The 27,046-nt window shown below is 45.3% G+C and overlaps 1 protein-coding gene and 1 pseudogene across 1 annotated transcript; both read right to left on the bottom strand.

Annotated features, from left to right (window-relative positions):
• Positions 1-11,553: 11,553 nt before the first annotated feature.
• On the bottom strand, positions 11,554-16,481 carry LOC136498006 (uncharacterized). The gene is given in 10 exon segments (XM_066493927.1): positions 11,554-11,946; positions 12,024-14,521; positions 14,610-14,716; positions 14,718-14,814; positions 14,903-15,491; positions 15,493-15,651; positions 15,653-15,838; positions 15,840-16,130; positions 16,233-16,292; positions 16,294-16,481. Coding segments are annotated over 10 exon segments (4,146 nt in total). The 5' UTR covers positions 16,348-16,481; the 3' UTR covers positions 11,554-11,841.
• A 3,476-nt stretch (positions 16,482-19,957) lies between these two features.
• LOC136498596 (protein NRT1/ PTR FAMILY 8.3-like) lies at positions 19,958-22,717 on the bottom strand (annotated as a pseudogene).
• Positions 22,718-27,046: the final 4,329 nt, after the last annotated feature.

Here is a 27,046-nt window from a genome sequence, read left to right as displayed (position 1 = left end):
AGAAGGGGAGGGAGAGAATGAGGCTAGGGTTACAGGAGGAAGCGTCGGGCGGTGGTTTTGTTCGCCCAAGATGCGCGCTTGGCCGTCGGATGCGCACGGACGGCCGAGATCTAGCGGGCTGCTTCGTGGCCCAGGCGGGGCGCGCGGCCGCGGCGCTTTGCCGGCCCAGGCCCACTGTTGCGGCCTGGGTGGCAGAGCACGCGCGCGAGGGAGCAAGGCCGGGCTGGATGCCAGTTTTGGGCCGAGCCAGCCTCTGCTGTCTTGGGCCGAGAAAAGAAAAGAATGAGCCCGGGCCGTATCTCTGGTTGGGCCGAATGCACAATGGTGATTAAGAATTGTTTTATTTATTTTCAGAAGCATATTTGAATGAATTTTGAATCAATTTGAAGATGTAAATTTCTAGTAAAATTGCACCAACGTGTTAGATTTTCCAGAGAGTAGAAAAGCACAGTAAAATGCTTCTGAAAAGTAGGAAAAGAAATTTTGTCAATTTTCCGCTGCAAAGTTAAAGGTTTATTGTCTTCTAATTTGAAGAGCAGTTATAGTTATTCAGTAAATGATGAAAAGTTTATCCTCCAGTTAAAATTAGAACCAGCTGAAAAATTTTAATTGGAGGAAATAGTCGGTTGATAGTTAAGATAAATTATAATATTGTTATTTTCTGACCAACGTTGATGATAACAATATTATAAGTTTATTTATGAGTTCAAGTTTAAAGTTAAATTATGGTATTGTTATTTTCTGACCAACGTTGATGATAACAATATTATAATTCTATGAGTTTTATGTTTAAAGTTTAAATCTCTGATGAATTTTGCATCAAAGTGACCAATTTTTCAGAGAAAAGGTAAAGATCAAGGAATGTTCTTAAACTAGAGAAATGTATTTTCATGTTTCCACTGCAATGAAGTTGATTGTCTTCTAATTAAATTCGAACCAACAGGGAGAATTTAATTTTGAGGAGCAGTTCTATGTTTTCAAGATTATTGAATTTCTATACGTTAATTCCATTTCTGCCCAACGGTGATGTGGAATTAATGTAGAAGAATGATGTTTTATTCTATTTCTGCCCAACGGTGATATAGAATAGAACATAAAGATTTTAAAGTTTAATGAGCATTATTGTTGAATATTTTTTCAGACAAAAGACTTCCATGCTTTCATTCTTAAAGGCGGTAAGAGAAATGAGCTGGGTACTTATGACTCAGATGATGAAATGCCTAAGGGCAAGTTATGTATGAAAGAATGCCATTGTTTAAGAAACTGTGTTCTCTTTAAAGAATGGCTTCAAAAGAAAAGAATTCTAGGATATTGATCCAAGAAAAGAGATAGATCAATGAGAGTCTTCATTGAAAAATGTCTTTTATGTACTCTCTGTGAAGAAGAATTTATTTTCAGTTTCACTTATGAGAGTTGTAAAAGTCATATACATGTTTAATTTGACTAACATTGGATTACACATGTGTGTTAAAGAATATTCGGATTTATTTCTGAATTTGATGATTGAACACGAGCCAATCCTGGCAATTATGTCTGTTCAAGAGAATTATCTCGCATGGCGGAAAAAAAAAGTTTGTGATAGTACCCGCATGGTGGGAAAAGTTTGAGAAAATACCCGCATGACGGGGTAAAGTTGGCATAGTACATATGTTAACCAATCCTGTATGGCGGGAGAGTTTGGCATAGTACTTATCCCGCATGGCGGGAGGAGGATGTGATGATTCATGTGCTCTAAAGAAATATCCCGCACATGGAGAGAAGTTTGGGATAGCTCTTATGCTATTCTAGTATTTACCGTACACTCTGATTGTGTCATGGTCATAAGTACTCAATGAGTTTGAGAACAAAAGAAAGTTGCATGTGAACCAAAAGATAAGAATGATATGCAAGCATGACTTGCAAGAAGTATTGATAATAATAGACTATGTTGAGTTTTGAAGTGTAATGAGGAAAATGTACTCCAATACGAATTTTTGTTTGTATGATGTAATCATGTAGATGAAGTAAGTAATCAAAGTTTCCTCATTCATAAGAGTTCTGAATGTTTCAAAATTGTGGTAGAAAAGTTCATACCACATTTCGAGGGGGAGAAATGTAAGATTAATTAAGAAAGACAATTAAGAAAGATACTTCCCCATACTTCAGATAATGCAATGCATACTATGCATTGAAGGTAAAAGTGATCTATAAAAGATGATTGTGATCGTTGAGGGAGTAAGACAGTCATAATAACGATACCCCTAAAGTAAAGAAATAGCTAAATTCCTGGACTTTTTATAGTTTCGATGGGAAGATAGCAAAGTCGGCTAGTATTCATACTGGACGAGTTCAGAGTTATCAAAGCGGTGCTAAATGCGCAGTATGGGTTTTTTAGCAGATTAAACCCAAAATAAGAAATTTGTAGATACACCATCTTTACAGAAGATGGAGTAATCTGGGGGAGCATGGTATGTAGATACCTAAGGCTTGAATAGAAATGGGATTACATATCCACTACAGTGTTTATTAGAGCAACAAATTGCTTTATACATGCTGATGTTGTATGACATATACAACACCAGATGTTATAGCTCTTAAAGAGGATGAATAAGTAAACAAGGATCTTGTGATACAGAAGGCTATAGAACAATTGCCTTTTGGCAATGAAGAGTAACAATAGCCTCATATGAAAGAAGTGCCACGAGACCCTAGAAGGTCTCAAAGAATAAGAAAATCAGATATTTATGGTGACTAAGAAGTAAAAGTTAAGAAAGAAATTCAAATAGAGAGTGATTCCACCTCATTTGAAGAAGCCATGATAGGCGTTCACTCGTCTAAATGGCAAGAAGCAAAGGAACATGAAATAAAATCGATAAATACCAACGATGTTTGGGACTTAGAAGAAATTCCTAATGGAGCCAAAACAGTAGGCTATAATGGGTCTACAAGACAAAGGTGACTCCAAAGGGAATATAGAAAGATATCGAAAAGGAATATGGAAAGCTATAAAGCGCCACTTGTGGTGGAATGATTTACATAAAGAGAAAGAATAGATTATAATGAGCATGCAAGGATTCTTTTAGAATCATAATGGTATTAGTGGCACATTACGATTTACAGTTACATCAGAAGGATGTAAAGACACATTCCTCAACGAGGATTTGTATGAAACGTTTACATGGCATAACTCAAAAGGTTTTGTCGTGAAAGAAAAAGAACGTAAAGGGATGTTGCCTAAAAAATCCATTTATGGATTAAAGTAAGCTTCAAGACAGTGGTTCTTGAAGTTTGACAGTACAATAAGAAAGTTTGGGTTTTAAAGAGAATGTAGAGGACAATTGTATTTATGCAAAGTTTAACATGGGAAATTTATTTTCCTAATCCTGCATGTGGGTAGCACCTTACTCGCTAGTAGTGGTGTTAATCTACTGTTGGAGAAGAAGCAGTTCTTGTCCTCGAGTTTCAATGAGAATGGTCTTGGTAAAGCATCATTTGTTCCAGGAATTGGAACTTACCGAGATAAAAGGAAAAAGGGGTATTAGAACTATCTCAAGTGTATACTTAGAGAAGATTCTAAAGAAATAAAGTATATATGTGAATAAACCTGCGCCTGTTCCCATAGTCAAGGATAATAGTTTTCGGAACTTTCAGTGTTCCAAGAATAAATGTGAGATCGATCAAATGGACGTCCTATATGCTTCAGCTGTTGGAAGCTTATTGAATGCTTATAAGCAAGAACTTACCCTTACACAGTTTATGTATCCGGGATGTTTTTGGCATAAGTCCAGTCCAGATATAGATCACTGGAATGGAGCTGAGAATGTTTTGCAATTGTGCAAAGATTTATAGGCCTCATGGTGAGTAAGAAAGAATAAGTACTCTCAAATAGTTGTGGGTACAAAAGTTAAACTTTGGCGAGATGTTTAGTGAAACCCACATAGTAGCTAACACTCGCAGTTGGAGTTTTATTGTGGAAAAGCTCCAAAGAAACAGTTGTGGTGTCATCAAAGATGCATAACCATGGTATAGCTTGTTATGAGGCTTAAGGACAGGCGAAATGGTTAAAAGAACTTACACCCGGAATTGATAATGGTATTCAATAGCAATAACCATTTAAGTAGTTCGCTCCTATAACAACGGTCAAGTGTGCTGCCAAACACATTGACGTTAAAGTTATACGTTGTGAAGGAGAAAGTCCGAAATCATACTAAAAGTATTGAACATATAAGTAACAAGCAAGTGCTTGTGGATCCGCGTACAAAAGGCTTACCACCCAGTGTGTTTGGAGAACACACAGTCGACATGGGTTTATGGTATAGCCTATGATTTCCGGACAACAAAGGGCCCAAAGTTAAAGAATCTGTTTCAGAAGAGAGATGTGTATCGTAGCTGTTAAGTCTATCGGCGATTGACCGTGACGATGAAGCATGCTCTATGCACTAATCTGTGATGGAACAAATAAAAGTGAAAATGATTCAAGTCAAAGTTTAAAGTTAAAGTATGAGTTGAGATCAAGGGGAAGAATGTTGGTTTGATCTCCCAACCACAGTGGCCCAACGGCCACTTGGGCCTTGACCTCGCGCCCTGATCGGAGGCGCCCAGTCCATCTATGGCTGGCGGGCTCCCCGTCACACTACGCATTAAATAGAGGTGGGGTCGGCGGCTCTCGGTACGAGGTTCGTCTGAGCCGTACGCCCCACCTAGAAACCCTACTCCGATCTAACAGAGGGGCGCAGCCAGTGACGGGAAGCACCGCCGCCGCCACTGCACTGCGCCACCACGGCTTTCACCGCTACTCCGACCGTTGCTGCCGTGTGCAGATCTTCATCGACGAACCAGCGAAGGTAGGGAGCTCCTAAGACGGTCAGATGCTCCTACTCTCTCTCTCTGTCTCCTACTCCCGAAGGATTCTCTAAGTCACTAGTTATCCCAAATAGAAAAGAACTCACCCACTGGATCCGCACCTAGATGATCTAAAGAACATAACACCCTTATCGATTATCATCGCTGTAGGAGTACGATTATATTAGTTAGTTTATTACAGACGCACCTGTCGTGTCCTGATAGGATGTCGTTATTATCAGATCATCTTTGCATATGCAAATAGAAGCTGTTGGGATTATTCTATCATTGCATCTTTCGATGAATATTTTTTCTTTCTTTCTGATCTTGGTGGTGTTTCATTTAGTAGATGAGTGCATGCTAGTAACGTGATGCTCGTGCCTGGGACAGGAACACACTGATGCGTTCTGGTACGGTGTTTGGTTGTGCCTGCGATACAGCTGTGTGTCCCCGATCAGAGATGGAAGAATCTGGTCACAGCCACACAGGAGGTGCACGTTTCATACGGAGTAGATTTGATGTTGTTCATCCCTGACAGCTACTACTTATAAAGATTCCACATGCATGTGTGCGGCTGGTTTTGTTTTGGTTTGAAATCGCTGTCTGAGGCATTCAAGTTTGATGAAGACGACATGTGAGGGGGAAAATCACATTGCTGAATAGGAGGTGAATTTGGTGCTTCCTGTTTGTTTGATGGGAGGTGAATTTGGTGCTTCCTGTTGATGCTAGAGTGCAGAAATTGGGCGCTGAATTTGGGAGACAGAAGTGGCATGGTGGCTGAGCTTTTGTTGGAGTTGAAATAAGAGTCAGTGGAGGAGGAGGGGGGAGGTGCTTGAAATACTGTGGTTTTGTTTGACAGGCACATGGGAGGAAGGTCGCGATTCGAAGATAAATTTATGAGGAGGTGGTATTTCTCTTTAGAATGAACTTCAGGGTCGAGAAATTGGTTAATCAATAGAGATATATGGATTTTTTTTTCTCGAATACGCAAAAGATTTACGTATAATTATATTAAGAAGAAGAGTTTAAAGAAACATGCAGCGTGCTTCTATCGAGCGCCGAATGGGGTCGACCTAACACAACCGAAGCTGGACCATCCTAGCAAAAGACCTCATGTTTCGATATGGATTATACATCTTGGAAGTGGCTTTGTGGTAATGAAAACAACTAGCAGAAAGCATTGACCATGCAAAGATCTATGCACCAATTACAGTACAATAGAGTTGTAATTCATAAATTAGTTATTCCAAACGCTCGCTAAATCTGGAAAAAAAAACCCAGAGTTTATTTAGATCCTCGGAAATCTCCTCATACATCACCATTCAAAATTTCTTATCTTACTATTGGCTAAACTAGGGATAACAATGGGTCACGTAAGGTTCGGGTAGAGTAAATACCCGCCCAGTGACAAATTATGTATCAGATTTTTAAATTTAGAAGAGGGTCACGGAATTTACAATTCGCGAGAGATTTGGTCAGTGGTTTTATTGAGTAATGGAGCTCCCCCAAAAGAAACTTTAAGGCTATCTTAATTTGGCATTGGCTGAAATTGTATAATCATACGATGAGTGGGAAAGAAGATAAATCTGAAAGAGAAAACAGTAACTTTAGGCTAAGGAATTGAGCAAAGATATATATAAAATTGGTTCCGATGATGAAATTGCATGGAGAGAACAGGTAGTTAAAAGTTATTTACGACCTGCACTACTTACAAGGACCATCTCGCTAGCCATATAATACAGGCCGGTTTTATTCTTGCTTGCAAAATCAAATTCAGGTCGTGGATTAGTTTATCTGCAGTCTGCAGAAGGCGGCCCCTCCAGCTTCTTCCTTATCTTGCCGTCTCACACGCCACGCCTGACGCCTACCACGCTGCCTCCAGACGAGATTCAGGATGATGCCTTATTGCAGTGATGGTTGGTTGCATGAATGGTATATCAGCAGGATCCTTACCCTTCAGCTGATTGGTATCTGTCCACGGCTCGGTTCTAATTTCTCAGCTTCCCGTATGTCAGAAGACGACATCGGCAATAGCAAGAACAGCAACAAAATTGAGGGGATTCAGAGATGTATTGACAATAGAGCAGATATACAAGTGCTAGAGCCCAGAGCTACACTGCTTTAATTGCAAGGGTTTAATTTGTTCCCTGCATTTTCTTTTACAAACAACAATCGAGCCGAATGGTCCCAGGAACCGGCTGCTGATTAAAATAAGTAAAATCGGCTTGCAGTCTGAAAATAGTAATTAAACATTGTTTTAACCCTAACTTAAGCTAGATTTTGCCAAATGACGGACTCTCATTATTTGCAAGCACTGTGGGACACAAATACTATGAAATGAATTATAAATATTAAATCAGGCCGAGCCATCTTGGATTCAGCAATTATATTTGGAGCATCTCACTTCACAACAAAGGGACTAACCTTCACTAAAATCTAACATCTTTTACTGGACAATAACATTCAATCAGTACTATTCAGATTGATGAGTCCGAATAGCAGAAAAAAAAAACATTAGGGGCTACTTTGGTAGCCATAGGGTGATCAACCCTGGGAACGAATCTGAGGGGAGGGATTTTCTTGGACAGCATAATCCCCCGTCCAAACCACAGGAGAGATATCCACTGCATGGACAATTTCCCTACTGTAGTTTGGAAGCGAAAGGGCAATTTCCCCGAATAACAGATTGTCACTATACCACACTTCTCCAGCAAAGATATATACACAAAATAGCAGAAAACATCATATGAATAAATTAAGGCACCAGAGTCAAATTCGTACAGAAGTTCTACTCAAGTATCATCTTTTCCAACAAAGCTAATATATGGCCTTCCTACGATCATCTCCATCAACATACCCAATGAGGTAACCAAAAATAAAATAGGATCACTATGGACTGTGAATTCTCTTTCTGCCTTTGATAGCAACTTTAACCAGAGGCCTTGAGCACATAATGTTGAGCAAGTCTGCATCACTTTTCTCAGATCATGCATTGCTTCCACCGATCCCTCTCTGCAAGTAACACAAAGAAAAAGTATAATAGCTTAAAACTGAGTAGCAATCCACATGAATGGATCACTTAATTCATAAGTAGCAGTCCACATGAAATTCATCGTCCACACAAATTCACAACTAGACAAAATCAAAATCAATGATCTGAGAAGTTGGTAGTTCGTGCTTAGGGCGAGGGCGGATGCACTCGCCCTGCTAGAAGCCGCCTGCAGACAAGCTGGGAGCCTGTCCACCTGGACTATGTGATGATGACTATGAGCTCAAAGAAAGATGGTCAAGAACAAGTTCATTTTGCAGCTCAATTGTGATCATGCTCTCTCACAAAAAAAAAGAAACCGTGCTTATTTCCATGATTATATGATGTAATGAATCACCAAGCACAAAAAGGACAGTTTAGCTTTCTCAAATCAAAAGAAAAAGAAAGAAATGATTGAAACAGCAAAGTGCCATCTAACATCTGGATTGACTTATTACTTCCACTGTATTCATACAAGTGCCACAAACCAAACAATCAAGGTAATAGTTCTGATAGGCAGAGCAATAATTGCAAAAACATTCAGAAACTGTGCTAAATGCTGAATGAACAAGTAGAGAAAAATTCCTAGCATGCTCCTCCCAAGAGGCCATCTAGTGTTACATATATAAAATTATATTATTACATATATAAACAAGTAGAGAAAACAAGTGTACACAAAAAGGAAAAGAGAGAAGGCGTTCCAGTTGTGGTCTGTTCCTCTAAACTTGCATGATTGCCACAGTTAAGCCCCATAAACTTGAAAAACTAGGTGCTCAGCTCCTAAATTTGCTTATATGTGCAAGGTAATAATACAGACTTAGCTAACAAAACTACAGCAAGTGGTCCAATCAAAATTACATTAATGATCCAATAATCAAGAAAGATCTGTCACCAGAGCAACCGAAAGCAAAGCAATTCCCTGCAGAAAAACAAACGACAGCAAAGCACAAGAAATGAGAAAGTGCAGTATGCAGACAGCAAACAGAACTGCACCTGGATTCACCAAAAAGAACTAAACAAGACCAGAAAGGTCATACAGGAAGAGCATGATCTGCAGCTGATGTTGCTGGATAGGAACAACTGTCGTTGAAGCAAAAATAAAGCATGGGTATGCTTCGTCCAGGAAAGCTCTAAATGCTGCATGAATAAATGTAGCAACCCAGATCCCTTATGAGTTAACATCTTCAGTTTGAGGAAAGTAAATATGGGTATGCTTCGTCCAACTGGAAGAAGAAAAAATTGCCCCATAAATATTACCCATTAGAGATTGGTAAAACCAAAGAATTTATTGCAGGCTGCACGCATACAGAATCGACTTCTGGTCCTTGGGTTACCACAACTACAATCATTTTCTTGGGCCCTGTTATAACCACAACCTAAACTTCTTAATTACCGGAAAATTATGAATGGATGAACTTACCTGGTCTGCACCATCTTGAAGCAACTTCTAGCAAAAGTCTTGACTGCTGATAGCATATTTCAAGCACAAAAGTGCCTCTTTATAGCATATTTCCAAGACATTGGCTCTGATCATAGATGGTATTAGAATTTATAAATGCAAATCAAAGGCATAAAAAATACCATGGCATACCATAATAATTCAAAATCAAAGCTTTATTTAGCTCTCATAATTTGATCTGTGGTCGGCTCTATACAAATTGCAACAATTTTTTTTATCACTGAGGAATAACATATTTTTTAGTAACTAATAAAATGTGTGGGGTATCTCAATATAGTATATATACAGGCAAAACTACATACATGTTTATAAAAACCAAATAGAGAAGCATGATCAGGACAACACGATTAGGGTGGATACTAATACTATATAGTACTGTACTCATTATCATGGGCCGGCGTAAAGAATGAAAACCAAGGAAAAGAAAAGCAAATAAGATAATGCCGGCCTTTTCACATATGAACCAGAAAACACTACATGCTTAATCACACAATAGCACAATTGCTTAAACACTACATGTTTAATCACGGGACCAATTGGACAGCCTCTTGCAACCTGTGCGGTCCTGCAAGCAACAGAGGCACACAGGCTCCTTTATTGTTTATTTTGCTTCTGCTCTCTCAATTTTTTTGGATGACTAAATTTCTAGCGCTAATGCTTTAACACGTGTGGCCACTCAAAAAGCTATGGCATACTATGGCAAGCAACAGAGGCACACAGGCTCCTTTATTGTTGATTTTGCTTCTGCTCTCTCAATTTTTTTGGATTACTAAATTTCTAGTGCTAATGCTTTAACACGTGTGGCCACTTAAAAGCTATGGCATACTATGGCAAGCATCCAAGCAACAGAGGCACACAGGCTCCTTTGCTGCTCGCGCACAGTGCATTTCCATTATTATGCTATGGCATACTATATTTTTGAGCTAGAAGCTTGATCATTTCACATGAAAGAAATTTTGTAGTCATGAACATGTTTTTTCAGTGGAAGGCTGCTCCGTGTGTTGCTGGCCCGGGGAAAACAACGGGATCCCTGCGGGGATTTGGGCTGCCAAAGTAGCCCTAGGTAGGATCTCCATTCTTGATTGTAAACAATAGTTTTGCCAAAACTAAACACTAGGATTCACTAAGCAAAAGAAACATATGGATTCAGAAAAGGAAGAGTTTGGCTTTAGCTAACAAGCACGTTGTTACGCAGATAAGGTGCACCAAGACCGTCTGAACCAAAATAATAAACCCCAGGACTTTAAAATAGCTCACACTTGTGAAGTTTAACAGATTTGAAACTCAATAGATGAAAGAATAAATATAACAATTAATAATTCCATACAGATTGGGCTCAAATAAATCGTAATGGTACAGCCAAAGGCAAGGCACATCAACAGATACCTATGCAGTGACTTCAATAAATCTGATTGTAGTCTGAATATCTAGCTTCATATCCAGCTCTACTTTGTATTTTTGAGCAGGTAGTAATCCCTTTCAAGTTTTGATTATACGCTGACACCAATGGGTTCTAAGTACTGTTGCTTCCCCTTATCCCTCACCTTGTAAATTGCTTACCCTGTTCAAACAATACTAACACTTTGTACTGTCAGAGTAAACTGTGCAGCTAGAAGAAATCATCTGGAACTGACAGCACCCTGCTCAACAGGGCATCCAAGTAGCAATGCACATAATCACTGAACAACCAGGTAGCAATTAACAATAATGCAGAGAGGATGCAATTTGCATCCTCGCCATACTGGCAGCTAAGCATTCTAATACCAGAATTAAACAACACGCGTTTCTTTAATTTTACTGAATGAAGGAAGGAAGGAAAAGGTGTAGGCCGTACCCTGTAGCGAAGCGGAACTGGCAATAGCGGTCGGCAACACACAAGGTGTATGAGCATACCTGCTAGTTCCCGCGACGATGGAAAAGTGGACTGTCAATTAGAGATAAATGACTGCAGTATAAAATTACTAATATACAATTCTCTTTATGATCAACGGTTGGAAATAATTCTTTGGGGAGGAACCGGTGGTCCCTCCGAACACAGTAACAAATCTCTGGTATTATACCTTCAGAGTTCCTGACAATGGAGAGCTGAATAACCAGGCAACCTGCAAACCTCAGGATGGGATTGTTGGGGAACAGGACTACAGGAAATAATCAGCTTACACTGAACTTGTTGCATACACAAAAATAGGATATCGCTTCGAGCAAACGATGTGAACGAGGAGCATTTCCATACAATCTGATACTAATTTGTTATTGAACGAGGAGCAAACAGATATTCTCAATGAGTTCGAAATAAGACAGTCAACCCACACCAGCAAACCTCACAGGTCAATGCTGGGTACTGGCCTACGACTGGACATAGACAAATACAGCCGAATCGTTTTAGGCCTCTCCAACTAAACACAAAAACACACAAAACAACTCACACATAAGTTAGATGCCCAAGTAAGGGAAACCATGGTTTCACCACAACTGCATGCTATCTGGACGCAAACATGATATATCAGAGTTCAGAGCCAGCTTCATCCCCGGGTTAATGCTGTTGCAGATTCAGGTTCTGCTGCTGCCCCTTTACGTGGGATCGACAAACATTCTCGTCCACCCTGGCAAGCGCCACCCTCTTCTCTGCTTCTTTGTTCTGCATGTTACAAGCCAGTTAAGCATTCGAATCATATACGGAAAGAGTACATAGATGAAGTGGAATTGGTTCATTACCTTCTTGGCATTCAGTTTCTCCTTGAGCTTGGCTCTGAGCTGCCCTAAGCTAAGCTTAGTCAAATCCTCGGATTCGCTTGCAACCTTCACTCCCTTCTCTTCTAGCAATGTCATGGGTCCAGCAGTGTTCTTCTCACTGCTGTTCTTGCACACTGATGGCTCCATGGTGATAATGCTCTTGGACAGGGACTCTGTGACATCATCAAGCAATGCAATCTCCTTCAGGGCACTCCCGTCTTGTGCCCTCGAGACTTCTGGCTCAATGTCAGCAGTGATTGCTTTCTTCTGCTCATTGCCATGACCAAAATCGGTTCCAAAACGGTTTTCGTTTAAACATTCATCCATTGTATGTGTGACATTTGGTACAGTCCCCTGATTTGGCATGTCCTCAGTAATCACAACTGCCTTTTCCTCAACAACTTCAACGTCAGTCCCTGTAACTTGATCTGGCACTTCAGTAGCTATACCTATCACTTCCTTCTGTTCATTTGCATGAGCAGTATCAGTTTTGAAATGATCAAAGACAACATCTCCATCCATTGTAACTGAGCTCTGTTTCTTCTCATCAACAATCAGTGGTGTCTTCTCCTCAATTTCACTGTCGGTCTCAGTGACTTCTGGCACTTCAGTAGCAACCACTTCCTTCTGTTCATCAGCATGAGCAACATGGGTTTTGAAATGATCATCCACAATGTCTTCATTCATTGTAGCTGTGCTCAATTGCTTCTCATCAACTATCAGTGGTGTCTTCATCTCCTCAACAACTTCATCATCTATCTCTGAGAGTTCTGGCACTTCGTCAGTAGTTGCCACTTCCATCAGTTCATCAGCATGAACAACATCAGTTTTGAAATGATCATTGACGACATCTTTATCCATTGTAACTGTGCTCTTTTGCTTCTCATCAACAACCGGCGGTGTCTTCTCCTCAACATCTTCAACATTTGTCCCTGTGAGTTCTAGCACTTTGTCAATAGTTACCACTTCCATCTGTTCATCAGCACGAACACTATCAGTTTCAAAATTATCATTGACAACATCTTCATCCATTGTAACAGTTTCAAACTGATCATTCTCGATGTCATCATGCATTCCAGTTGTTCCCTGCAGCGTCTCATCGGTGATCAGTACTCCCTTTTCCTCCTGAACAACTTCATCATCTATCTCTGAGAGTTCTGGCACTTCGTCAGTAGTTGCCACTTCCATCAGTTCATCAGCATGAACAACATCAGTTTTGAAATGATCATTGGCGACATCTGTATCCATTGCAACTGTGCTCTTTTGCTTCTCATCAACTCCCGGTGGTGTCTTCTCCTCAATAACTTCAATGTTAGTCCCTGTGAGTTCTGGCACTTCCACTTCCATCTGTTCATCGGCGTCTTCATCCATTGTAACTGTGCTCTGTTGCTTCTCATCAACTATCACTGCTGTATTCTCCTCCACAGTAATTTCACAATCAGTCACTTGATCTGGCAGGTTGTCATCAGTGACTACTTGATCAGCTTGAACTAAAACATCTTCTATCAGCTTGAGCTCTGGAACTTTGTCAGTAGTTACCACTTCTATCTGTTCATTGGAATGAACACCATCAGTTTCAGAACGATCCTCGACAACATTTTCATCTATTCTAACTGTGCTCTGTTGTCTTTCATCAACTATCAGTGATGTGTTCACCTCCACAGTAAATTCACAATCTGTCACTTGTTCCGGCAGGTTGTCAGCAGTGACTACTTGATCAGCTTGAACAAAAACAGTTTCAAACTGATCATCCTCCATGTCATGCATGCCAGCTGTCCCCTGCAGTATCTCATCGGTGATCAGTACTCCCTTTTCATCCTGGACAACTTCATCTGTCACTGTGGCTTGGGACATGCTGTCACCAATAACCACTCCATTCCGTTTATCACCATCCTCATCCAATGCAGCTTGGTTCTCAGGCATCTCACTTGTGATGTTTCCTTCCTTCTCCACTTCAACCCAGCTGATATCACTTGAGCAATCAAGAAGAATGGTGTTATCCACCGAGTCATGCACCACCTTATCAGCAACCACATCACCCTCCTCTCGACAGCTAAGACCATCTTCAGTATTGACCTCCATGTCAGCAGTGACTACTTGATCAGCTTGAACAAAAATAGTTTCAAACTGATCATCCTCCATGTCATTGCCAGCTGTCCCCTGCGGCATCTCATTGGTGATCAGTACTCCCTTTTCTTCCTGAACAACTTCATCTGTCACTGTGGTTTCGGACATGCTGTCACCATTAACCACTCCATTCGGTTTATCACCATCATCATCAAATGCCGCTTGGTTCTCAGGCATCTCACTTGTGATGTTTCCTGCCTTCTCCACTTTAACCAAGCTGATATCACTTGAACAATCAAGAAGAATGGTGTCATCCACCGAGTCATGCAGCACCTTATCAACAGCCACATCACCCTCCTCTTGACAGCTAAGACAATCTTCAGTATTGACCTCCTCTGCACCAGAGAAGACACCTGGTTCAGCAATCAAATTTGGCATCAACAAATGAAGCATTTTAGTTGGTGCACATTGATTGGGATGAAAACACTCTTCAGTTCTCACCTTGCGGTTTCTCTTGTACCTCCGGCTGCAGAACGGTCCTCATCACCGTGCCCCTCCTCGTGGCCCTTGGTGGTGCCTTCTCCTCTCCCTTTGCAGCAGCAGCTGCTTGCTTTCATTGTCGGTTTACGGTGGCGAGTCTCCTGGATGCGTACCGCCTCCACGGACACAACTGGTGCACCCACAGCCTCTGCATCAGAGAAGACACCTGGTTCAGCAACCAAAATTAGCATCAACAGAAGCAGCATCCCAGTTAGTGCACATTAATTGGGATGAAATCACTCCTCAGTTCTCACCTTGTGCTTCATCTTGTACCTCCTGCTGCAAAAGGGTCCTCATCACAGCGCCCCTCCTCGTGGCCCTCCGTGGTGCCTTCTCCTCTGCCGCTGCTTTCATCGTTGGCTTACGCTGACGAGTGGCTCGGATAGGTACTGCCTCCACGGCCACATACCCTGCCTTAGCTTTACTTGCAGCAGCGCTTCTCCTCGTAGCCGGAGCTTCCGGAGCTTCTGAATGGGCAGGCGCGCGCCGGCTGGCACCGCACCGCCCCACAGCAATTGCTGGCGCATCTCCCTTCTCTTCCTCCGGCTTCGTGTCCTGCTTTTTCTCCTCCTTGCTGTCGTCCAGCCTGATAAGCTCGGTCGAGTTGGCCTTGATTCGGCGGCCGCGTGGGACAGGGGCCCTCTGCTCCTCCTCTGCGTTAGCTTCTGGCGCAGCTACAGCAGGCGCCGCCCGAGCGCGCCGGCTGGCACCTCCGCGCCGACCCACGCCAAGGATTTGAGCGTCCTCCTCCCCTTCCGGCTTCGCATCCTCCTTTTGCTCATCATCGCTGTCGTCCAACCTGATAGTCTCGGTCGAGGTGCCCTTGGCCTTGACACGAGGGCCCGCGTGGGATCGGGGCCCTCTGCTCCTCCGCTACCAATTTGCCGGCTAGCGCAGCAACAGAAGGCGCAGCCCGAGCGCGTCGGCTGGCACCGCGGCGGCCTACGCCAAGGGCCGGCGAATCATCCATGGTCGCCTCCCGCTTGAGGTCCTCCACCACCACCCTCCTCGATCTGCTCCCCTTCCGCACCTGCAACCTCCGAGTCGGCTGCCGGCGCGGCCACAGCAGACGAGGGTCGAGCGCGCCGGCTGGCACCACGCCGGCCCACGACGGGCGCAGGCGCATTATCCCTGTTGGCCTCCCGCTTCAGATTGTCCTCTTGGCCGTCCTCCTCCGCCACTGCCTTGCCCGGTCGGCAGAGGCACGGTAGGCACGGGCCTAGCGCGCCGGCTGGCACCGCGCCGCCCGACGCCAGGTGTCTGCGCATCCTCTTTGTTCGACTGCTGCTTCGCATCCTCCTCTAACTTTTCCTTGTCTTCCTCTGGCTCAATTGGCTCCGATGACTTGGCCGTGGCGCGGCGGCCGCATGGAAGCGGCCTCTCCTGCTTCTTCGGCTTCTGCTCCTCATTCACCGACTTAACCGCCGTTTGCGGCACGGCGAACGGCTGCAGAACCTTGACGTACTCCTCGATCCCTTCGACCTGGAACAGAATTACGGAACGCGTAAGGTAGCAAGTATTTAACTCACAGAGCCCAGATCTGCCGATTTACGCGCAACGGGGCGAGGAAGCGAGGGTGCCTACCTTGGGGAGCGCGCGGAGGGCGTCGGCCATGGCGGCATTGGTCATGTTGGCGCGGATGTTCGTTTCGCTTGCACAGCGCCTGCAGGTCGCGGCGGGGGAGCGCGAGGAAGTCCATGCTCTCTTCGCTGCGGGCGGCGGCGACCGTCTTACTGTCCTGTCACCTCGATCTCTCTTCCTCTCCGCCGTTTGGCCTCCTCCTCCTCTCGTCCGATCTGGTTCCGCTCGGCTTGGCTCAGCTGGGGTGCGTAGCGAATGCGAAGCTGCGATGGGTCATCCGGAAAAGCGAACGACGGGGAGCGTGGGGGTCGTATATAAAGGCAGAAACTAGAAAGCGCGGCCGGATTTGAATTCGAGGAATCCGACCGTTGGAGCGGGCCTGTTCATCTCCCCAGAATTTCTTTTTCAAACTTGCAGGCGCTGGACCCCACATTATCGAGTTACTGTATCCTGATGGTCGAACCACAGGATGCCACGTGCCTTACTTGCCGTCGTCTCTTCGATACGATCCAGTCTTGCTGTATCTGAAAACTATGCGCTCATTTCAAATTTGGAAAAAGTCTACTTTTAGAAGGTGTTTGGTTTCCTGGACTAAATTTTAGTCCATGTCACATCGGACGTTCGGATGCTATTTAGGAGAATTAAATATGAGTTAATTATAAAACTAATTACATAGATGGAGACTAATTTACGAGACGAATTTATTAAGCCTAATTAATCCGCCATTAGCACATATTTACTGTAGCACAACATTGTCAAATCATGGACTAATTAGGCTTAAAAAATTCGTCTCGCAAATTAGCCACAATCTGTGCAATTAGTTATTTTTTTCGTCTATATTTAATACTTCATGCATGTGTCCAAATATTCGATGGGACATGGACTAAAATTTTCCTGTAGAAACCAAACACCCCCTTAACCCCCACCTATCAACTGTGGTCTACTTCACTCCCAAAACTATAAAACCGTCTATTTTACCCCCTCGGACAGTTTTCAACTGTGGTTTACTACAGTAACGATGGTTGCTACAGTAACGGTGGTTCACCTTTTCTTTTACCTATTTATTTTTCGTTGAATCTTTAAAAAATCATAGTAAATCATAGAAAAATCATAAAATGAAAAATCCAATTTTGTTGGACTCCACATGAGTAGATCTACATAGTTAACATATAATGTGGTATGCTTTAGTACAAAGGTTTTGCTGTACCTTTAGATTAATTGGAAAATCTAATTTTGTCTGTAATTAATTGGAATTTATCTATAACTAAGTTATACATGGTCCAATGAGTACGAAATTTTTACTATAGTTCAAGCATACAATAATTAGCCTACCATAAAAATTTCACCATAATTGGACCACAGAAGCTGCAGCTATAAATTGTTCCAATTAATTACAGACAAAATTGGATTTTTCAATTAATCTAAAACTACAGCAAAAATTTTATACTAAAGCATATCATATTACATGTTCATTGTGTAGATCTACTCATGTGGAGTCCAACAAAATTAGATTTTCCATTTTATAATTTTTCTGTGATTTACTATGATTTTTTAAAGATTCACCAGAAATAAATAAAAAAGAAAAAGACAAAACCACCATCACTATAGCAAAACCACTGATACTGTAGCAAAACCACCGTCGAAAACCGCCAGGGGGGTAAAATAGACGGTTTTAAAAGTTCATAGGGTAAAATAGACGGTTTCATAGTTTTGGGTGTGAAGTAGACCATAGTTAATATGTGGGGGTTAAGTAGACTTTTTCGTTTCGAATATGGGCAATCGAATGCGTCCTCCCGAGGCCTCTCCGTACGCGGATATTTGCTTCCATAAAAGATTGTTACTTATTTTTCGTAAGACCCGATGATTCTTAGGTTTTTCAGTGGAATTTATTTAGGACTGGTTGACTGAATTGTGAATGTGAACCCGTATTATTCGGTTACTTGGTCGTTTCTCGCTAACGTTGTGGCTTGTGTGGATGGGGTTGGTTTATTTTAATTGGACCGCCGTATATAAATCCTAACTTATCGTCGTGTGCCCACGAAGAAGCCCAGCCTGTACCGAAACATCTTGGCCCAATATTTCCACGGACATCCCGAGGCCCAAAGGACTTGTCAACTAGTCAGGGAACGAGTAGCAGCAAGCCAGCACGACACCTTTTCTTTACCGGGACGACTAGCGACGGTACGCCCTAAACGCAACGTCCGGCCGGACGCAGCTCCCACACTCACATCCGGCGCACGCGACTCCCTTCGTCGCAGCTCCCACAACTCACATCCGACGCACGTGACTCCCTTCATCCCACGTCAAATCCGGCTCCGGAGGCAGCGGCTGTCTCGACGGAGCTACGTATCGCGTCCTGCGTCCCACGCCTACCTGCATCGCGCACTAGCGTCTGGAACCGTGCCCCCGCGCCCGCACGCGAACCACAGCAGCGACCTGGCAGCAGCAGTAGCCTACCGTATCCATCCCGCGCCCGCACGTGAACCACGACGCCCCGACAGCAGCACCGAGGCGCCGCTGTCCGCTAGTCACCGGTGTGTATTGCAACGTACGCGACACTCTACTTTTAAAATATAAAGATAAAACTTTCAGCAATATACAACTAAAACGGATGAAACATTTAAATATGCTCTTGAAACATGCATGTATAGCCCAAACAACATATGCAACATTCGGATTCACTTTTGCAACATAAATATGAAATATCTGTAACACATGAAAACAAACACTTGAAACATGCGTGTGTAGCCATAGCAAACATATACAACATCCAATGAAAAACGCTTGAAACATGCGTATATTGTCATTGCAACATATGAAACATCTCAGATCTACTTTTATAACATCCAGATGAAACACTTGAAACATAAGTCTGAAACGCCCGAAACACTTGAAACAGAGCGTCGCCGGCGGCCACAGCCTACCTGGCGGGGAATTTCGGTAGCCAACAAACTCGGGTTAAGGGGACAACGAGAGCAATGGTCCAGCGTACACCCCAGGCGCAGCGCGCAGGCCTCTCCTTCATGCCGACAGCCCGACACACGCGCTGGATGGGGGTGCAGGCCTCCCCTACCTCTCCTTCTGTGACGGGCGAGGTGGATGGGGGCATGGCGCGAGGCGCAGAGCAGCGTGGGATGTGGTCAGGCGCGGTGGCGTTGAGGGAGGTGGGCACGCGGGGCACAGAGCAGTGTGGGATGCTCCCGAGCGCGGCGGCATTGCGGAAGGCGGGCGGGAGCGCAGTCACGAACTCGCAGCGCTGCGACGATGTTTTTTTAAGAAATTGCGGTGCCTGAAGGGGGAGCAGATATAGGAGCGGATAAGAAAGCCTCGTGGGCATCAGCGGCTCACCAATTGGGCCATGCGGACGGACCAAACGTCCTAGACAGAACATTACCGTTTTTTTCTGATGCATAATAACATGTGGTAATAGATGTCCTGTTGCACAAACTAAAAAAAAGGATGTCCTGTTGCACATCCATGTTTTAGCTTACTGGCAAAAAAGAAAATAATAACAGAGAAAAGAAAATAAAACAAGAAAACCAAGGACCCCATCGCTACCACGTAACACCATGAAGCACACAAAATAATGGTCTGCCTTTTCCTGTACGCACCCTCCTTTAGCAATCCCTAAAATCAATTTTCTGTGCCCCCATAGGTGCTTGCCATTGGCGCAACAACACCCACTGCAAACTAACTGGACCCTTTTGTGCACGCTGGCAGTGGCAGGATCACGACACGACCGTCTTGACCTTGTAGTTCCTGGCGAACCCACTGTACACGACGAAGTTGAGCGTGCACAGCGCCGCCATGGTCCAGAAGAAGTAGTCGAGGTGGCCCTCGTTGAGGTTGTCCGAGATCCAGCCGGGCCGCCCGCCGGTGGCGGTGAGCGCGTCCACGACGGCGTAGATGAGCGAGCTCATGTAGCTCCCCAGCGCGACGGTGAGCAGCGCGAAGGACGTGCACATGCTCTTCATCGTCTCCGGCGCCTCGTTGTAGAAGAACTCCAGCTGCGCGATGTAGCAGAACACCTCCCCGCCGGCCAGCACGAAGTACTGCGGCATCTGCCACGCGATGCTGATGGACTCGCCGCGGCCCGCGGCGTCGAGGCGCTTCATCTCCACCAGCGCCGCCACGGCCATCGCGCACGCCATGAGCAGCCGCCCGGCCCCCATCCGCTGCAGCTGCGACGGCTCGCCGCGCGCGGGGGAGATGGCCCGGAGCGCCGGCACGATCATGGCGCCGTAGATGAGCACCCACGCCAGGACGCACAGCACCTCGAAGGACACCATGGACGCGGCCGGGACGGTGAGCGACATCACCCGCATGTCCATCACGCCCGCCCTGCTGCACGAACGTGGTGTTCAGCTGCGCGTACGCCGCCGACAGCACGATGCTGGTCGCCCATATCGGGAGCAGACGCAGCAGGATCTTGAGCTCCTCCACCTGCGTCACCGTGCATAGCCTCCACGATGACCCCGCGGCCGCGGCGTCGTTCGTCACCTCCTCCAGGTCCGACTCTGCGACCACCGCCGCCTTGTCGAGGAACCCGAACTCGTCGGTGTGCGCGATCTTGGGCTGCTCGATCTTGTCGTGGACCTCGTAGAGGAGGCTGGCGTCCGCGGGGACGCGGAGGCTGACCTTCCTGAACGCGGCGACCACGACCTGGCCCAGGCTCTTGAGCGGCGTTCCCGTGGGCATCTGGCGCTTGTACATGGGCGTGGCGAGCACGAAGCCGCCGAAGGCGAGCGCGATGCAGGCGGTGGCGATGCCGAAGCCGAGCCCCCAGCTGATGTTCTGCTGGATCCACACGATGAAGAGGCCCGAGATGATCATGCCGAAGTCGACGCAGATGTAGAACCAGCTGAAGAAGGACATCTTGCGCTCCCGGTCCACGGCGTTGTCGTCGTCGAACTGCTCCGCGCCGAACGGCAGCAGCGCCGCGCGCACGCCGCCGCTGCCGAAGGCCACGAGGTAGAGGCCGAGGAACGCGATGTTCTGCGAGCCCAGCACCGGGTGGCACGACGACCCAACTCCGCAGAGCTCGGTGGTCGGCAGGAACGCCGAGAAGGTGACAAACATCATGCCCTGCGCCGATCAGATCGCGGAGTTAAGCTTAAGCATGCTCGTAAGTTTTCACGTTCACGGTTCACATAATTAGGATTTGCATTTGAAAAATACTAATGCTCACAAGTAGGTAGACGAGGAGGGAGACGAGGATGGTGTTGTAGTTGCCCCAGTACGTGTCCGCGACGATGGCTCCGAAGATCGGGGTCAGGTAGCTGGTCCCGAACCACGACGTGACACTGGACGCACTGACTAGATTGCTGCCGTGTAGCACGGTCTCCAGGTACACCACCAGGTTCGTGCCAATGCCATTGAACGCTGTGCTCTCCAAGCACTCGAATCCTGGAGAAAACGTTTCAGTGTTGAGTTTGTCAGCATTTAGCTAGGAAAGCTTGGTTCGCAAATTTACAGTAGCTATCTCGGTGGTCCTGTCTGAAGACACTTGGAGCTCACCTAGAACCACCGCTGGTGCTTTGCTTCCGGTGTTCTTGTCTTGAATGAGTGGCACCGTGAGGCTTTCATCCTGAATCTTTGGGCTCCCACTCTGCAATGTTTGTAAATTTGTGCGGACTGTCAGAAATATGAACTCTGTATTTCTGCCAGTCAAAAAATGTACTACTTCCGGTTTGCATGGTTATAACTAAGCAGAAAGGAAGGTTATCATCTATACGCCAATTGTTATTTATTCATCACATGCGTAATAAGCACATAAAAGTATGGCAATCTTTGTGTTCAAACCGGGAGTCGGGGGTTTGGGGGGTGCACTTTTCTGACCAACCTTTTTGAACCTTGAACGGAAAATCTGAAAAGTCCAGATTTTCGGATATTGTAGCACACAAAACCGTTTTCACCTTGTCTGATGGACACTTAGAATAATTGGTACGCTCGTACTCGTCTAAGGCTAGGGTTGTTGCCACCAACCCCGTACGTGGCAAAATCACTTGCTACCTGATCAAACAGTAAAAGCTAGCGATGGTTCTGCCGTGCCATCGCACGTTATCTTGCGCGTATAAACGGAAACGGGGTAAGACGACGTTATTTTGGCAGCTATATAAATGCGACACGCTTGAGCCTTGGTTACTTGTGGTACGCAACAGTTCGCTTGTGCAGATGATTTTGTATGTTTACTCCGTATTTGATAATTCGCCAAAAAGTCAAATAGACCTTGCATTTCATTATTGCTCTCTCGTAACTATTTTAGTGTCTATAATTAAAAACTGACCCGATTTGATCCGTACGTTGTCCGTGAAGGCTAGCGACAAAACTGAAAATTACGATAAGCCATCACGCGGCGAGCGCGTCCTTCCGTACCAGTGGACGAGAAAATGAAGAGGAGCTCCTGGAGCTAGCGTACCTTTGGCAGCCGCGGCGAGCGCTGGCCCTTCTCCATGGCGTCGCCGGCGTCCATTTGCTGCCGCTGCAACTGCAAGCTGCCGAGATCCCCCGAAAAAGGAAGCTAAAACCAAGCTACGAAGTACGAACTACGAGCTCCTGCCTTTTTTTTTCCTCGCAATACCCGGGACTAGCGGAGCGTGCGGCGGCTTCGCTGGTCGTGTGCGGAGAAGCGAGTCTGGGATGGGAATGAACGAGAGCGCAAGCAGCGCGGCTTTATATACGCGGGCGCGGCACGCGACAGAGAGATGGAGCTGGTAGAGCGGCATGAGATGGAGCTGGTAGCGCGGCTGTATTCGGGCGAGATCAAGTCAAAGCAGCGTTTAGGGAAACGCAAAGCGCAAAGCGCAAAGCGCAAAGCGTGCACGTATTAGCCTAATGCGCACACATGCGTGAAATACTACTAGTCCGCAGCACAGAAGCCATGCGAATTAGGGCATGTTTGGATGCGTTTTAGATTCTTAAAAATCAGTTTTTGTCTCTAGTTTCTAAAATCTGGATTGTGAGTAAAAATTGGTGAATGGTGTTCGGATCCTTCAGTTTTTAAGATTCTAACATCATTTATTGCTCACAGAGTCACAAGATACTAGCAAAAGCTGGATATCAACAACTTCTTAGTTTTTAAGAATGTGATAAAAATTGACACAAGAAACTAGGCAAAAACTAGCCTGTTTTGATCCCACCCAGCTTTTTAAAACTAGAATTTTTAAAAAACCGGTGGGATCCAAAACAGGGCCTAACATAATTTTAACTGACTGCGAGGGCCTGGGGGATTAGTCGATTTATCTCTCTCGTTGTCGTTTCATTAGACGAGACTTGGCGGCTCTGAAGACTTGCACTGTAGACGTGGAATCTGTAATTTATCCGACGGCGTGCCACCGTGGTAACCTTTCTCTGAAGTCCTGCTGACTGCTCCGTTCTTTCTGCGAAACGTGCCTAATTTACCTTTGCGCGCTGCTACCCCAGGACTCAACAGTCGTGCTCACTCGTGGCTTGGCTTGTAAGTTGTACTTTTTCAACCAACGAATAATATTTTTCTCTCACAAAAATCAGTCAACAGTACTTTCAGTCATGGCTTATGAGCCAAACGAACAAGGCAAGTTGCATGGATCTTAACAAAGTTAGCATCAGCCATCAGGGGTCTCAGGGATCAGTGCGATGCACTCCTGCTGGTAAAGCTTTCCGAGATGGCAAGATGCCAAGATGTACTGACTGTATTTGTAGTCGAGTAGAGACTAATTGTCTGCCTTGGAAGAATTGCCTAGGTCCTAGCAGTGTGCGTATAATACTGAGTTACTGACACATGCAAGCACTGAATATCTCCACGGAATGCTACTTGCAGAGGGCCGAGATCTTACTGCAGCAGCATGCTCAGTCATGCCAGTAGCTAGCATGACGACAGAGTGCAAGAACCTGTCCGCTACCAACATTTTAGCATAAGCTGCTGCTTAGGGATAACGGTCAAACTCCAACATTACAGGTGAGACACAGTTGTGCCTTGTTTCCGCAGACATCTCTTCTTTCCCGGCGTACACTGTCATCAGAGGGAATTGCACGGGCAGGCGAAGTTCAATTTGCTTTTCGCCTAGCACATCAAGTCGTTTGACTCTCATGTGAACAGTGATTCGTGAGGGGGCTGGCCAGCCAGCCAGCCGAACAGCCCCTACTTCATTCGTACCAATTTTCTGTACATTTACGTCAGGAGGACTAAACAGATGAACAGATTGAAAAAAAGGGGCAATATAATAAGAGACTTTCAGTTTAGTTTCATTGTTCGATTAAAGAGATCTAGCACTACATAACTGCAAAACTAAGGAGACGAATAGGCCATGCTCTTTGCGGCTGCCCTTGTGTTCTCCTTAAATAAAAACAAAAGATTACATAAATGAAGTAAAGATACAGCGGACCATCAGCAGCAGACGGCCACGCGCAGATTAGTTTATCCTCATTTGAAAAGATTACATGTGTGGGAAAACGTATTACCAGCACATGTCAAAATACAGAATCCGAGAGAACAGTTGAATATATCTGCGTTTGGACTGCAGGGCGGCACCGTTGTTGTGTGGTTGTTGAGAGGTTCAGTGCCGCTGTTATTACTTTTTGTTGTTGAGATGAGAGGTTCAGTCCGTTCAGGTCCCAGAAAAGGCTGCATCAGTATAATTGACGGAAGATTCACTTTGAAAGATCAGCTGAACTCATGGCATGTTGTTGACCAGAAAGAAGAGGTCGAGCATGTTTAGATGTTGTAGCTTTGGATTTTGTCAGATACTTGCAAAACCATTATTTAGTAGGAAAAAACAGGTTCTAAGTGGAGCTCAAAGAATTTTGCAAAACCATGGTACTCTTTTCCAAAACTCTGAAAAAAAACAGTGTCTCCGGAAATACTAGGTAACACAGGCCCCGTTCGCTCGGAGAAATTCTGGAGAAATCTGGATGAATCTAGAGGAATTTGTGAGAGAAAAACACGGTTCCGGATGAAAAAAGAAGTGGATCAAGTCAGGTTTAAGGGCACGCGAACGGGACCCTACTACTTAACTACTAGTTATGGGTCAACTCGTTAGATCATTTTTAATATACTCTATTTGATTTGAAATGTATATCAATTATGTTCAAGAAAAGAAAACTGAGTCGACTAGGTGACAAAAGAAATGAATCCCTAATCCGAGTACACACACCCTCTTGGTCAGCGCAGCCGTCAGTGACGTCTTATGTATCATCTCACGGTTTCTGTTCCGTGCTTTTGAACACGTTTGAGAAATTAAGTAATATAATGAAATGCATCCTACATGCAGATATCCAGCAAATTGAAAAAAGGAACAATATAATAATTTACAAAAGGATATGACCAATTAGTAGTAGCTGTTTGTCGGTGTTTTCGGACCACCGATGAGTAAATTTGTATTTGCGCGTCTGGCTTGGATGGTGTGCTCGGAGGACACAATGGTTTATACTGGTTCGGGTGGAACATCCCTACGTCCAGTTTGCTGCTTGCTCGTGTTACCCGGCACTTGGTTTGCAGTAGGGGTTACAAACGGGCGAGAGAGGGAAAGGATCCCAAGTCTCTGGTGGAAGAAGTGAATGGGTGCTGAGAGCTCGATCGCCTGCTCAGTCGTGTGCTCATGTTGTGCTCTTGTGTGTTTTATCTCATAGTTCGGGTCCTCGTGCGGATCTCGATCCTCTTTCACGGGGTGCCCTGCTTCCCCTTTTATAGGTGAAGGGAAAGTGTGGGTTACAGTGGAGAAAAATGAGAAGAACGAGATAGAAGAAGGCTTTCAGGATCGTCGTGTTCTTTTTCTCCTTCATGCGGGTCTCGCCGATCCTGTAGATGTCAACAGGGACAGCTCCACGTCGCGGCCCTGTTCATCACTGGCGCCATGCGCAGGCGTCATCTGCCGGTCATGGTGTTCCATTCTGTCCCAGCGGACGTTGTGGTGAACTGACGCGCCTGTCAGCGTTCGTACGAGGGTTAGACAGAACAGCACCGGCACGTCCGACGCTGTTCTTGATGTGAACCCTCAGGTATGGCCCGTCATGGCCAAGGGTTACATCAATGCGTGCCAGTCTCTTCCATGATATCAGAGTTTTGACCTAGGCCCATAAGCTTGGACCTAGAGTGGTTGGCGGCGGTATGGGTCCCCGTCGGGCCAGACGGAGCCCGCGGCCTTGGGGTCGGACGAAACGGAGCACGAGGCCTTAGGGTCGGGCGAGATGGAGCTCTCATCCGAGGGATCGGGTGAGACGACGCACGAACCCAAGGGGTCGGGCGAGACGGAGCCCGCGGCCTTAGGCGAGACCCCCGCGGCCTTGAGGTCGGGTGAGACGGAAACCACGTCCTTAAGGTCGGGCAAGACGGAAACCGTTTGTCTTTGGGGTTGGGCGAGACGGAGCCCGTACCCAAGAGGTCGGGCGAGACAGAGCACGAACCCAAGGGATCAGGCGAGACCTTTTAAGACGTATTGCTCCATCTAAGAAAGTCAGCGTGGACGCTAACTTCCTTGCTTTTGGGTATCCTAATATTGATACCGACTCTGTTTTATTCCACACGTGGTTTGTTGAACTAATACTGATAGTCTGATACATACTGACATTGACTAGAGATCTGAAACCTAAGACGGTTGGTGGATAAGCTGAGGATGAAAAAACAGAGATACAAGGGCATCTTTGGTCTAACTGGCTTTACGGTAAGGTACGGTGGTGTTTATTTGGAGAAATTCGGCGCCGTGATCGATTCGCTTGTGCTCGACACAGAGACTGAAGACCGACGAGCTCAACAACCACAGATCAGCTGACGAAAACCGTAAAGAGCAGGCGTGTGGCCTCACCGACCGCTGGACTGAATTTATACTGCCTTTGACAGTTGC

This window comes from Miscanthus floridulus, chromosome 12 (assembly GCF_019320115.1).
Source record: "Miscanthus floridulus cultivar M001 chromosome 12, ASM1932011v1, whole genome shotgun sequence".
Taxonomy (NCBI): Eukaryota; Viridiplantae; Streptophyta; class Magnoliopsida; order Poales; family Poaceae; genus Miscanthus; species Miscanthus floridulus.
This window is presented reverse-complemented; position numbering and strand designations above follow the sequence as displayed.